The 14,989-nt window shown below is 47.7% G+C and overlaps 1 protein-coding gene across 1 annotated transcript in view; it reads right to left on the reverse strand.

Moving 5' to 3' along the window:
* Nucleotides 1–11,343: 11,343 nt before the first annotated feature.
* The window catches only part of LAPTM5 (lysosomal protein transmembrane 5), a 34,825-nt gene continuing 31,179 nt past the window's right edge, over nucleotides 11,344–14,989 (reverse strand). Inside the window, exons 7-8 of the mRNA XM_065421614.1 lie at nucleotides 13,966–14,058; nucleotides 11,344–12,039 (exon numbers count right to left, since the gene is read on the reverse strand). Of these exons, the coding sequence (XP_065277686.1) occupies nucleotides 11,965–12,039; nucleotides 13,966–14,058 (168 nt within the window). The 3' untranslated portion in view covers nucleotides 11,344–11,964. The remainder of the gene's footprint in view (nucleotides 12,040–13,965; nucleotides 14,059–14,989) is intronic.

Genomic DNA, 14,989 nt, shown 5'->3' on the forward strand with positions numbered 1-14,989 from the left:
GAAATGCTTTTTACAACTAACAACTGTTTATGTATTTTATAGGTCACGCTCATTTCAAAGGGATCAATTTTTAATTACCAAAATTGCTGTACATCCTCAGTTTAACCACATCCCCACCAGGGGGTTAGGAATCAACAGGACACCTGGGTTCTATTCCTGGCAGTGCCACTGACCTACTGTATGACCTTGGGAGGTCACTTCCTCTCTTTGGGCCTCAGTTTCCCCATCTGTGAATTGGCAATGGCAACACTTGCCTGTCTATCTTAAGAGGTTAATTAAGGCCACCACCTGCTCTGTAGGTGCACAGACGACCTTGGATTTTGTGAACTCGGTACAGGTTCATTGCACAGAGAAGGCAGGATTGAGGACAGTTGTGCCGGATGGTCAGGCCCTCTCTGCACCATGGAGCATGACTGCCCAGAGGGGGTCTGGGGAGGAATGAGGCTGGCTTCTGGGGGTGGACCCATGACTATACAGATCCATAGGTCACCTCCCCCACCAATGGAGGGGATGGTCTGCATGGGGTACTGCCACAGAGAGGCTCTGCTGTTGCTGGATAGCCTGTGTTGAGGATGCTGCCTCCTTCGCCCCCAAGAATCTTGGATGACAGGAGCTATATAAGAACAAAGGAGTTGACATAATTCATAAGAGTTAACATGATGCCACAGACATGGTGGCTCACCTCCAAACCGAGTGCAGGAAAATGCCCCATTGTATTTATGCCCTTTAACCTGCATTGGGGTATTATTATTATTATTTGAATTAATTAATTAATTATATGCTCTCTTTCCTTATGACACATGTGGCAGCCCAGGTCCACCTCCATCTGTCTAATATGCCACGTTTCTTGCTCCATTAGAGTCTGTTTCCAGGCCAGTAGCATGCGTTTCAGTGGTTTTCTTATCTGTCATCTGTTGTCTCCCTCTCTTCTGTTTTCCACTAGCTGGCATCCCATCCAGGGCTTGTCTAGGAAGACAGTTTTCTGACATCCGTACAACATGTCCAAACACACCAGCCTTCTTTATCAAATCTTTGTCTCTACAGTCTACTGGTCAGTCCTTTGTAACACATCGGCACTAGGTACTTTATCCCACCAGCAGACACAACATTTTCTTCGCAAGCATCTCCTATGAAATCTATTGTTTCCTTCAGTGGGTTCCTAGTACACCTCTACCCCGATATAACGCTGCCCTCGGGAGCCAAAAAAATCGTACTGCATTATAGGTGAAACCGCGTTATATCGAACTTGCTTTGATCTGCCGGAGCGCGCAGCCCCGGCACCCCCCAGGGCACTGCTTTACCACGTTATATCCGAGTTTGTGTTATATCGGGTCGTGTTATATCGGGGTAGAGGGGTATTTGCCAAGACTCAGAAGCATATAACAATGTGAGTATCAGAATGGTATTGTCTGACTTGTCTCTTGGTTCTTGTGTGCATGTCCTACTTTTCCAGATATTCGCCAGTCCCAAGAAGGTTCCATTTGCCTCCCAATTCTTGCTTCCACCTTCTTTTTGAGTTGGTCATTGGCACTAATTGTGCTTCCATGATACACAAACGCTTTAGCCATGCCGAATTCTTCACTGGCAATCACATATGCACCTTCATTGCTGACTCCTCTTTCAACAGTCATGACCTTCATTTTCTTCTGGCTGATTCTTAACTCTAGTTTTGCGCCCTCATGTTTGACCTTGATAATGGTCTTTTTCATAGCTTGATCATCTGTGTCCAACAGAACAATGTCATCTGCACAGTCGATAACTCGATGTTTTCTTCTAGTCCATATAATTCCTTTATCTTCCTTTGGTGTTGCTTTTTGCATCACATAATCTATCACAGTTCAGAAAAGAAGAGGTGATAAAATGCATCCTTGTCACACTCCAGTGACAATATCAAATCTGTCGGTCTCTCCACTTTCTGTCATTACACAGCATTTTGAACCTTCATACAGCATCTTAGCTAGCGACACTGTCTTTTTAGGAAGCCCCTGTTGTCACAGGATCTTCCCTAGAGCCTCTCTGTGAATGCAGTTGAAAGCTTTGGTAAAATCTATAAAGTTCAAGACAAATTTTCACTGGTAAGCAAGCCCTTTCTCAGTCATTCATCTCAGTGTAAAGAGGTGATCTATACACAGTCTTTTCAAACTTCAGGCTGCTTGCTCGGTATGTGGTTTTTCATCTATAACCAGTTTGATTCTGTTCAGTAGTACACTGCAGAACACTTTTGTGGGTATGGAAAAGTGAAGTTATGCCTTGACATTGTCACACACGAGCTGGTTTCCTTACTTTGCTAATTTACAGATCACATCTTTCTTCCACTCCTCTGGGCTGAATTCCTTCTCCCAGACTATATTACAAAGTTTACTATGTACTATGTCATGTACTATGACCTCTTCCCCGGCATTAAGCCTTTCAGCAGCGATCTTATCTTGACAAGGCACTTGGCTATTTTTAACTGCTTAATTGCTTCCTCTATTTCTGCTTCTGAAATGCCGATCAGTGAGATATGTACTTCTTCACCTTCTTCACATCCATCGACGGGAACTGTTGGCTCTGGTTGGTTGTGGATGTTCAGGCCCTCGCTCCTTGTTCTGCTTCCATTGTTAACAATCTTCCATCTTTAGTTTTTATGATGTCGCTGTGACTCTGCGATGACAAATGCTTACACGCCCTCGAACAGCTTCTTCGAGTCACTCCTCACTTCTTTGACTTCTCTCACGTTTTTTGTCAAGCCAGGGGCTGTTATTTTTCGTTACTTTTTTATCTTCCTCTGCATACTCCTGTAGCAGAATGCATTGTTCTTCTTGTCTCACCTGGGCTTGCCTCCTTTTTAAGGCTTTTCTTTCTTCAATTTCCATGTGTGTGGCTATATCCGCTCTTGTTTCCTTGGTCCTGTTGGTTCTAGTGAAGATGCACCAGTTTCTAAGCAGACATCGCTAAAGTGAGCCCATTGTTCCTCTATGTCATCATTCATTACCCACTAGCAGAAATTGTTGCAACATTTGTGTCTAGACACATTCCGGCAATGGGGACCATAGAAATACCATAGATGGCTACATATGAGGTCTGCAAAGACGGGGGCCAGGTTATCCCTTCCCCACCTCTCCTCCCCTGCAGCTGTAAGCAGCTCCCGTCCCTTCCCTCCCACAGTGCTGAAAGGATGCTGCTGGCCACATTCTGGTGTGAACCCTGGCAGAAATATGGGGAGGGAGGGCATGTGACCCTTTGTCCCCCACACCCCATGTGTTGCTTTGGAAAGACGCGACGCCAGGTACAAGGAGAGATGGGTCCATCCCGGGGTCCCAGCCAGGCATAAAGGGCAGAGAGCGCCAGGCAGGGTGGGTCAGGTCAGTCGGTCACACACACCTCCCTTGAGAGAGAGGTGCACGGGAGTGTGTGCGTGTCACCTCTCCCCGTGGGGTTGGTGGGTAGGGGTGTGTGTGTCACTCCTCCCCGTGTGAACTCTAAAGCCTTAAAGATAAGAAGGGAAATAAAAATAATCCAACTACGCAGTCTTTCTTTTTAACAGGGGCACAGTCAACTTGACGTTAATTTGAATGTTTGTACGGCATAGTTCAGATTGATTGTCATTGAACTTGTATCGAGTAATTTTACCCGGTTGCACGTATTCAGCAGAGGGAAATATGGTCCCCCTAACTACTGGGGCTGGCTGCAGGGTGAAGGTAGAACCCTTATTTGTATTGATTTAGGTGTAACTAATAACAAAGGCTCTAAGTGCCCTGACACATCATTAATATCACACTAAAACCCCAGCAGCATTAGCTCATGATGTCAGCAGGAATCAGAAGCCAGAAATGCCACCCTTTCATCATCTGGGAAACCCACCATCAGCCTTCTTCAAAGCCCAGGTGAACAGATGGGTTTATGACAACTCAGTCCTTCTCACAGAGCAGACGCTATTGCTTGGGGTTTTAAAAAATGCTTGATTTCCTGTTTTATTTAGTATTATTATTACTATTACTATTATTACCATGGTTATGTCAGTTCTATTGTGAAGCAGTTCTCAATCCACTGGCCATGCATCCTATCCCTCAAGCCCTGGCAGGCCAGTGCTCCGTGACATTTACAAGCCCCGTGTTTTCCCCTCTCCTCCCGGTCTGTTACAGATGAACGACAGCTCTTCCACCATTGTTTGGGCCCTCCGTGCACGTGGGGGTAGCCTAATATGACCAGGATAAAGGTTTAGGAGCCTGATCCTGTAAGGTGCTGAACCCCTTGTTGGGAACTGAGGGTGCACAGCACCTCGGAGTCACTCGTGGCCTTGCCAGACTCAGCGCTAGAGTCCCAAAGACACTGCAATGCCCAAAGCCATTTTAGACACCTCTGTGATCTGCAAAACTCCAGCTCAGCTGCTGCCAAACCGTGTAGGTGCCTCAACTCACTTGGTGCCTCAATTTTCAGGGTAAAAATTCCCTGTTTCTGCCCCTGGGCATGCGCACTGGTGCCTCCCTCTAGGCGCCTGGAGGTCTGTCTCTCACCCCAGCCGCAGAGTGATCCAGCCATCAAGGGAAGATGGGTAGAGGAGCCCCCCTCTCCTGTGCCGGGCCCGATCCGGTAGGCGTGCTCAGAGGATGCCTATCTCCACACAAAGATGAGCAGCAGGGGAGGATGCAGTAGCTTGCCTTACAACCTTTAGCCCAGTGGTTGGGGTACCCATGCAAGCTATGAAAGACCCCCCCGCCAAGTTCAAGTCAGTCCAGGGGTGTTGGAACCATTGGAACTGGGGGTGCTGAGAGCCATTGAACCAAACTGTAAACCCTGTTTATAACAGAATCCACTTCAAGCCAGGGGGTGAGGCAGCACCCCAAGCACCCCTTACTCCACCACGTATGCAAGTCACCCCGCTTCCTGAGGGGAAGAAAGGATTTCAGTGGAGATCTGCCACTTCTCAAGAGAGTGCCACTGGACCATAGAGCGTCTCTCACTTTTTCTCTGGCCTAATTACCATTCAATTAAAGTGTAACAGCTTCAACCAGAGAGAGCTGGGTCGGAATCACTCATAGCTCAGGGCTTAGCACGCTCGCCAGAGAGAGTAGAGCTTTGTTCAAATCCTACCGCCCTCTCAAACAGACAGGGGGTTAGAACTGGGGGGGTCCCCCCTTACCCCAGGTGGGTGCCCTGACCCCAGGGCTAAAAATTACCAGGGAGGCCTCTGATGCCTTCTCATGACTGTGTGTGAAGCTGGGCAGGTGCCTAGCTCCGTTTGGCAAGACTTAGCTGTCTAAGCCACCTGACTCTAAGAGTGGGGTTCCCGTTTGCAGGTCTCATGCAAAGATAGGTGCCTGCCTGCAGCCTGGATTTTGGCGCTGAACTCTATGTGAGGGGCAGGGCTTCTCACGCACCCCTGTCATCAGCATCTCCTGTTGGCTAGGGAGGGATAATGATACTTCATTTCACCCAGGCTTCATCTCTCCCATCTCTCTTTCTTTATATAAGAGAAAGCCCCTCCTCCAAAGAGGTTATTGTACATACAGTCCTATGGTACGGAGCCAAGCTCCACCCCTTTCTTCTTTCCCGTTTTGGAAGTGGGAGTTCCCCCTGAGACACAGACTCCATTGTGATAAAGCAGCAGGTTCCCAGCCTGCAGTCCCGTGAGCAAAGTGTTGCTTTTGTTGAACTGAGCCGTCTCTTTACAAAAATCCCCATTTTGCAGGTGGAGAACTGAGACCCAGGGCGATTAAATGATTTGCTGCAAGTCATACAGAGAGACTGTGGGAGCATCAGGCACTGACTGAACTTAGATCTCCCAAGCTGCAGTCTAGCCTGCTTATGAAATTGATTGATTTTCCTTTGTTTAACAAAAGAATCTCAGTGTCCCATCAGCTAAACCACCCTCTGCACTGGAGAACTGCCGTGCGTTCTTCTTTTCTTTCGGAAGCAAAATGTGTGAAGGTACCAGGTTAAGAGCTATGTGCTTTTCTCTGTGAGCTGCATTCTCGCTGCCTGTTGAAGGCAGTGAGTTCAGAAATAGATCAGTAGCAAATAACAACAACAGTAGCACGTTAAAAAGACCCTTTTATCAGACTCAAATACAGCACTGAGGGCACCATAGTGTGACTCATTAACAGCCTGACGGCAGCTCACATTTAGTTTGTGTTGGCCAAATCATCTAACATTTCACAAAACCCAAAATCATTTCCTGTCTAGCACCCAGCCTCTGCCCTGACTGGAAATGCACAAGAAATCTATGCATTTTATCAGATTTCATGGCTCTTTTGAGGCAGGCTCTCATGAGGGACTATTTTCAGTTCAGGATATAAATTACTATTCAAAGCAGAGCCACCGTCTGGCTTCCTAAAACCCACCAAACATCAGGTCCATTTATAAAGTCAGGTGCTCTGGTCTGGGCCTGAACATTTCACTCCTCTTAGGCTATGCAACAAGCTCCATCTCTGCGTGTGTGATATGGCCAGCAGATTTGAATTGCTTTATTGTGGCAGATAATTAAGCCAAGAGATTTAGGAACTCTTAACCCTCTTTCAGTAAGTGAATAGTCGAGAGCACAATTAGTGGCGATTTAATTTAAGGTAGGAGATTGCACCATTTAAATTTTGGACCCCTGGGAACATGCTCCTGTGGGATGAGGATTAATAGATTCCAAGGCCAGAAGGGACCATCGTGATGATCTGGTCTGACCCCCTGAATAGCACAGAATCCCTGCCCCAGAATAATTCCAAGCAGGGCACATCTCTTAGAAAAACATCCCGTGGCGAAGATGCTCCACACTCGGACTGCTGTGGTGCATCGTCTAACCCTGTACTTGGTGCCGGGCGGGATATGATGATGGGTGGTCATAGAATCATAGAATATCAAGGTTGGAAGGGACCTCAGGAGGTCATCTAGTCCAACCCCCTGCTCAAAGCAGGACCAATTCCCAACTAAATCATCCCAGCCAGGGCTTTGTCGCTTTAGGGCTAGATTGCGCCTTTAGGTGCAGCCCGGAGCCCGGGACAGCGTATAAGCTGCATCACCCTCAGAGTAGTCCTGGGAGGCATTGTGCTTCAGAGACACCACTGTGGGTCACAGCTCCTCCCCAGTGGCCTATATCAGCGGTAAATGACTACTCGCCCCACACTGGCTCAGCATGTTAGGAAGGCACATCGCACAGTTAAGGCACAAAGATTGCCACATGCCTGGGGCCCACAAGGGGGAAGGAAGGTCCTTAGCATATGCGCCAAGTTACACTTAGAGATTAGCTTGACGTATTAGATAGACTGTAAGACCTTCAACTCCTAATAGCCTCCGTATAGCTAGTCCGAAGTCCCAACCAGGGCCCATTTCCCAAAGTATTCACTGAGTCGCCGTGCTTTGAGCCTGTCCCATCCCTGTCCCCGTGTCAGTCCATTGAACAAAGACCCCTTGAGTCCCGGCTGCTACAGAATAGTGTCTTATTTCTCAGCTGCCCTGATGGTGGCTCCAGACTGGGGGACTGTTTACCTTCCTGGTGATTCTTTACCTTCCTGGCATGGGAGTGGCCACCAGCTTTGCTGTTATTGTGCTGGTTTGTCTTTAATTGCAGGAAAAACAAATGATTGAACCAGGAAACCTGATATTTCTTGCCGGCTTTAGCCACAGGGTGTGAGTGCGAGAGGACCCGCTAATCGCAAAAAGGGGTAAGATCAGCTGGCATGGAGGGGAACATACATTTAGATGGGGAATTCTATTATTTGTTTTACTTTAACCACTAGATTCCTGACCTCAGACCAGGGTGCCATTGTGCTAGGAGCTGTACAAGCATATGGTAGGAGACAATCCCTGCCCTAAAGCACTTATAATCTGAACAGACCAAAGAAGTATTATTAGCTCCATTGGACAGATTGGAATGATGCATAGGGAGATCGTTTCACCCAGTCTATACTAGAACTGGGACTTATACTCCAGTTTCCAGCTTCTGGCCCAGGCCAGGGGCTTAACCATACACCCATCCTTCCTCATAAGTATTGCACTGGTGAAAACATAGAGGACCAAAACTTACTAGCTGTGCTCCACTTTTCCTTTGGCAGAGCTCCAGTTGTAGCCAATGGGAGTTTGTGCCTGTGCAAGGCCAGAGTAAAATATGAGCATGGACTTCAGGACGCAGCCCATGTGCTGTAGACGATAGCGGGATGTTTATTACAGGATCAATTATGTGACAGCCGACGAGCAGGCAGTTCCCCAGCAAGAAATGAAAGGGACATCCAGAAGCTTCATGGAACGGTGACAACCTCCACTGGGGGCATGGCCTAGCAACGGGTCATGTCGTTACCGTAGTTATGGGTCTCCAGGCGAGGTGCACAGAGCACTCTGGGTAATGTTGTCAAAAGCCCTTAAGTGACTTAGATGCCTAAGCCACTTATGGCCAGATTGTCAAAGGGATTTAGGCACCTGCACATGTAGATAGGCATCTAGTAGGATTGTCAAAAGCCCTTACGCAGCTTAGGTGCCTAACTCCCCTTTCCATCACCACTCAGGCGCTTTTTCCAATTGCAGTAGGTGCCGAGCTGCAGCGTTAGGAGCCTAAAGCACTTTGACACTCTGGCCCTTGGGCACTGCTGGATATTTTACTCAACAGTGGTGTTGACCTGCAGCCACTTCAGCAAAGGGACAAAGTGTTGTTATCCCCCTGAGGCCCAGAAAGTCCATCATATAGTGCACTCCCTAGCAGACCTGGTTAATTTTTTAACCCTCTGATAGATGGGAAGACAGTTTAGTTTTGCTGTCTACAGCCAATAATAGTGCAAACCAAACCTACTGGAGTCATCCATGGGGTTTAAGTACTAGACCGTTTGCACTGACGTACGCTCTTTGGGGCAAGGACTGTCTTTTTGGGCTGTGTTTGCAAAGCACATCGAGGTCCTGGGACTGCTAGTGGCTACTGTAATACACATAATACACACTCATAATAGTGCTTGAGCTAAAGGATCTGCTCTCCCAATGCACAGCTGTCCATCGCCTTTTCTGCAGACTAGCCCCTCCTCCAGCAGGACAAAGACCCATCTCCCAGCCTAGGTATGATGGGTATAAATCTCTTTCCCTGTATTTGTATAGAGCAGCAGCTCTCAATCTCTCCAGCCTACTGTACCCCTTTCAGGAGTCTGATTTGTCTTGAGTACCTCCAAGTTTCACCTTACTTAAAAACGACTTGCTTACAAAATGAGACCTAAAAATACAAAAGTGTCCCAGCACACTATAACTGAAAAACTGCTGCCTTTCTCCATTTGATCATATAATTATCAAATACATCAATTGGAATATAAATATTCTATCAAGTATCAGAGGGGTAGCCGTGTTAGTCTGTATCCACAAAAACGATGAGGAGTCATGCATCTGAAGAAGAGGGTTTTTTACCCACGAAAGCTTATGCCCAAATAAATCTGTTAGTCTTTAAGGTGCCACCGGACTCCTCATTGTTTTTATAAATACTGTACTTCCATTTTAGGGTATAGTTTATAGAGCAGTACAAACAAGTCATTGTCTGTATGAAATTTTAGTTTGTACTGACTTTTTATGTAGCCTGTTGTAAACTAGGCAAATCTCTAGATGAGCTAATGGACCCCCTGTAAGAGCTGTGTATCCCCAGGGGTACACGTACCCCTGGTTGAGAACCACTGGTATAAGGCTCTATCAGCTAGCCTGAACCTGCTCTGTTCTCCCACCTTGCCCTGAATATTAAGTCTAATATTTTGAAGCATTATATCATGTTTGTTGCTTTCCTCTGAGCTCTTTCCTGTTTGTCTTTGGTAGTTGCAGACTGATTCATTAGCAAGCCTTTTCTATCCAGGAGACCAGGCCAAATCCCTGATACAGAAGACGGCATATGCCTCATGCCAATCATTCATTCACTGCCAGTTCAAATAGACATCTGCTGAAGGAACGCTTTCAGCCACACTGGCATCTAGTTTACAGGGGAGGGCATGAACAAGCAGCAATCCACCTGCAGATTGCTAGGAGAGCCAGAACCTCCTCTCTGCTGAGTTCTAGGACTAAATTCTGCTTTCAGACACGTATGCAGCTGGTTGAATTTGACTCATAAATTTGGGTTTTTTTCATTTAAATTCAATGAGATTTGCTCTCCTAAGGTGCTTTGAAAATCCCACCCTGCAAAGTTCTCCTGGGATGTTTGAGTCAAGCTGGGTTTGTCCATCTCATGCATCCTCACCAGCAATGAGCTCTGTGGGACAAACTGGGCCCTTAGCAACATATGGGCAACCCCACTGTCTGTAGCTGATGCCTTGATGATGTTATTCGTAATAGTATTAAAATATCGCCTAGAGTTCCCAACGAAGATCGGCGCTCCCTCGGGCTAGATGCTGTACAAACACATAGCAAGAGACTGTCCCTGCCACAAAGAGCTTGAAATCTCAATAGCTAAGAAAGACAAAAGCTGGGAAGGGAAGCGAAGTTGAAATGACTCACACAGCTGCAGAGCCGGTTGGGAATTTTTTTACTCTACGTTCCCCATGGAAATGCACAGATGAGATGAGCACGGTTTGTAGTGTCACTCGCACAGCTGGGGAAAAGCAATCTAGACTGTCCGGTGAGTTGAAGAAATCCATTTTGTGTTTGGATTGGGGATTCCAGCCTGGGTCTCCCTAACCCCCAGACTAAAGACGGTATGGGGGACGGGAGGGGGAGAAAGCAGCAGCACGCCCACTTCCTCCTCCTCCTCTGCCTGATTCGGGAATGGCCAAAACGATTTGTGTCAAATTTGCAAATAGTGTTGGGTCGACCAAAACGCCATTTGTCAGAGAAAGAAACTATACGTCTGAAAAAGTTCACCCAGGTCTAGCTACTTTATTCCTTTATTACTTGCTTGTGGTCCTACTTGCAAACGTGATTAGCTATAAATGGACTCTTATTACTTGGGGAATCTTCTCTCTATATTTTGCTGACTTGAGGGGGGAAAATCAAATTGTAACTGATTTTTACTCCCCTTAGCTCTGCAGAGCTAACACTGCTCTGGGAGTACAAGCAAGAGTCTATTTCCCTTTAGTGCATCATCAACAGCACTGGGTAATACATTCCGATCATTTTCCCCATCTGCAACTTTAATTGATTGCTAAAGTGTATCAAAAAGCACAATTTGGCTGGCCGGATCTTTATCTCTGGAAATGATGGGCAGGAAGGAAAGAATCCAGCTAGACTCTCAGATTGTATAGGAGTTTGCAGGGCTGGCAATTAGAGTCTTTTTACTTGCAAATGATGCCCATCTGATCTGGAGTCAGTGAGTTAAAATAAACCTAAATCCCCACAATGGCATTTTTAACGGAGTTGCTTTTAAGAGGAGAGCTGCTCATTTGCTATATTCCTCCGACTGCAAGGATAGCGCTCTACAGAAGCCAGGGATTGAAGCCATTAGCTTTTTATTGAAACTCATTTTGCAAATCACACACAAAAAGCAAAACCACAAAGACTAGGAGGTGCAAAATGGCAGGTCAATATGGTGAGGATCCCAGCACTTCTGACAGCCAGATCACACACTCCTACTCAGTAGGATAGGCAGGCAGGCTGAGCACCGCACTGCTGGTCACGTGGAATCATCTGCCTTTTGCCGATCCTTTCCCCTTAGGACTTCATTAAAAGCTGCTGGGTAACCGAGCATATTTCAGAATTGGGCTCTCTCAGCAAAAAGCTTTTTTGGGTTCTATTTCCTACTCTGCGGGTCCGATTCTTCTCTCAGCTAGAGAGGTGTCAATCGGCAGTAGCTCCTTGGAAGCAAACCAAGCTGTGCTGGGATGAAACCAGCATGAGAGGAGAATCAGACCCGCCACTTCTATTTTCACAGCAGAAACTGAGATCGGTATGAGCTCCAAGTCCATTGAACCAGAGGGAGGCTGGTGCAATCGAAGCACGCTCTCCCCGGAACAGAGGCATTATTCAGTGAGGGTGAGCATCGGCCAGTTGAGGCACAGAAGCTAAGAGGCATTCACAGCAGCAGAGACGTCGTCCCATCTCAGTGGCTGGGGCTTAAACTCCTGCGTATGGTGGTGGTGACTCCTTGGAGGGCAGTTCTACAGCTTCCTCATATGACGGCAGCATGACCTGGAAGGAAGAAATCGTTAGAGCCCCGGCCTTGCTCTGGAAACAGGAAACTGTTTCAGTTGGATTTGACCTCATGTGTGTTTCTTTCCCCAGGGCAAAGGAGTGGGGAGGGAGCGCCATGGCTTATGAAGGACAGAGGACTGGAAAATGAAGGTAACGACTGAACCTAGCACCTCTGAATCAAAAGACAGAAAACGCTACAGCCTGAGCTAGATGACCCGGCTCTGTTAGTGCAACAACGGTAGCAAATTCATAAGCCTCTTGTGTAGTCCAGCCACAAGAGTCAGACCCACGTTTGGGCTCCGCTCTCCCGGCTGGACAGTTATTAGAATTGGTTGAAATTTCCAATTTGAGACACAAAAACAACAAAAAACGTTTCAACTCAATTTTTCACAACTGTTTTTTTTTGGGGGGGGGGGTTGTGGGGGGCTTTTCAACGATCTTGATTATCAATCTGTTTTGATGGCGTGTCCTTATGTTTTTTGGAATGGCCTTTCAGGAGCTACACACACAATCCCAGAGCAGTTTCTGCTAAAATGGTCAGCAGTGAAATAGTTGAAAGTATTCCAGTTGGGCTTCGGCATTAACACCCCATTGAAATGAATGGGGATGTATTGCAGCTCGCTTAGATGCCAATCCAGCAAAGAACTTACCTTTGAGTTAAAGCATGTGCATAGTCCTATGGACTTCAGCGAGACTGCTTAGATTCTCAAAGTTCAGCACTTGCTTAAGTGCTTTTCTAGGGCAAGGCCTTAGAACAACTGATTCAGGCTACCCGGATATTCAGCAAGACAGCTCTGCATTGGTTCACATTCAAGTATCCAAGGCCTGGCCTACACTGGGGCGGGAATCGATCTAAGTTATGCAACTTCAGCTACGTGAATAACTGGATATTACGTGAATAACGTAGCTGAAGTCGACGTACTTAGACCTACTCACCGAGGTGTTTTCACAGCAGTGAGTCGACTGCTGCCGCTCCCCTGCCGACTCCGCCTGTGCCTCTCGCGGCAGTGGAGTACAGGAGTCGACGGGAGAGTGCTCGGGGGTCGATTTATCGCGTCTAGACTTAACACGATAAATCGACCCCCGCTGGATTGATCGCTGCTTGCCGATCCGGCGGGTAGTGTAGACAGACCCTAAGTATTATTCAAGAACTCTGATGAGGTTCAACAAGAACAAGTACAGAGTCTGGCACTTAGGAAGGAAGAATCCCATGCACTGCTACAGACTAGGGACCGAGTGGCTAGGCAGCAGTTCTGCAGAAAAGGACCTGGGGATTACAGTCTTCTGTTTAGTCTGCAGAAGAGAAGAGTGAGGGGGGATTTGATAGCCGCTTTCAACTACCTGAAGGGGGGTTCCAAAGAGGATGGAGCTCGGCTGTTCTCAGTGGTGGCAGATGACAGAACAAGGAGCAAAGGTCTCAAGTTGCAGTGGGGAAGGTCTAGGTTGGATATTAGGAAACACTATTTCACTAGGAGGGTGGTGAAGCACTGGAAGGGTTACCTAGGGAGGTGGTGGAATCTCCTTCCTTAGAAGTTTTTAAGGCCCGGATTGACAAAGCCCTGGCTCGGATGATTTAGTTGGGGTTGGTCCTGCTTTGAGCAGGGGGTTGGACTAGATGACCTCCTGAGGTCTCTTCCAACCCTGATCTTCTATGATTCTATTATTCTATCTCCTGCAATAGAGAAGCCTTGATTCAGCACTACATTACTCCAGTTTTTCATGCACCCCGGAGTAACTCCACTGACTTAAATCGTTTTACACCACATTAAAACTGGAGTAATGTGGGGGTGCATCAGACTTCTAATGGAGGTTAATGGAAGCTTCAATTCTGCATGAAGTAATCTGGGCTGGTGTGCCCCATTTCCATCCACACCCTGCCCTTTTTGTGATGGACACCAGGAGCTGGCGTTCGGGACTTCTCACCTTCTCAGCAAACTCTGGCAGGACTTTCACCTCCTCGCTCTTGCTGGCTTTAATGTACTTGTAGCATCTCAAGACGCATTTGAACATGTAGGCCTGAAAATCAAAGGGGAAAAGGGCTCTGTCATTGCGTTACTGCTTTTTCATTCCTGACCACAATCAGTCACTGCTATACTGCCCTAGATCTGCCATTGTACTGCTGCCATTCCTGTGAATTGGAGGCCCTAAAGTACTGTCCACCACACTCTCTGGGGCCCTGACGCAGCTGTCTCACCATGGGTCCTTCACCTGGGACATGGAAGCTCTGCCCTGTTGAATGCCCACCTCTGAGTGGCCCAAGGAGTGCCGGAAGCTCCCTAAAAGTGTGGGGGGCCACCGGTGCCTGAACCATGGTCGCGCCCCCTGCACTGCCCCTTCCCCTGAGGCCCCACCCCCACACCGCCCCTTCTCCCTGAGCCCCCTGCGTCATCCCTTATCCCCGAGCCCCCACCCTCACACTGCCCATTCCCCCCGAGGTCCCGCCCTCGCGCCGCTTCTTGTCCTAGAGCCCCGCCCTCGAACCATTCCTTCCCTTCAGGCCCTGCCCCCACCCCACCTCTTCCCCCCAAGACCCCACCCTCCACTCACTCCTCTCTGCCCCCTCCCCTGTCGCTCGCCCTTACAGCTGGTGAAAAATGATGGGACCATTTTCCCCTGGAACCCCCTATTCTGGTGCCCCTGCCACACAGGTCTTGATTCTGCAAGGTGATGTGGTTAAAGTTAAGGAAGTGCTTTCAGGCTTTGATGGATCAAGGACAAGATTGGCCAGCAAAACTGAGCCCAAAATTGGGTGGAAGGTCAATGTATTTTGCTTTGATTTTTTTTTCTTTCCCGAGTGGGGCAGTTGCCCAGAAAAAGCACCGTGGGCCATAACCTTTGCCTCACAGCCCTCTGGGAGAAACATGAAGGATACTTTCCAACAGGAATGGACCTGAAAGTTTTGCCCATTCAATTTATTATACTTTCATTAGTTCCACTTTTCAGGTAA

This window comes from Emys orbicularis, chromosome 23 (assembly GCF_028017835.1).
Source record: "Emys orbicularis isolate rEmyOrb1 chromosome 23, rEmyOrb1.hap1, whole genome shotgun sequence".
NCBI lineage: Eukaryota > Metazoa > Chordata > Testudines > Emydidae > Emys > Emys orbicularis.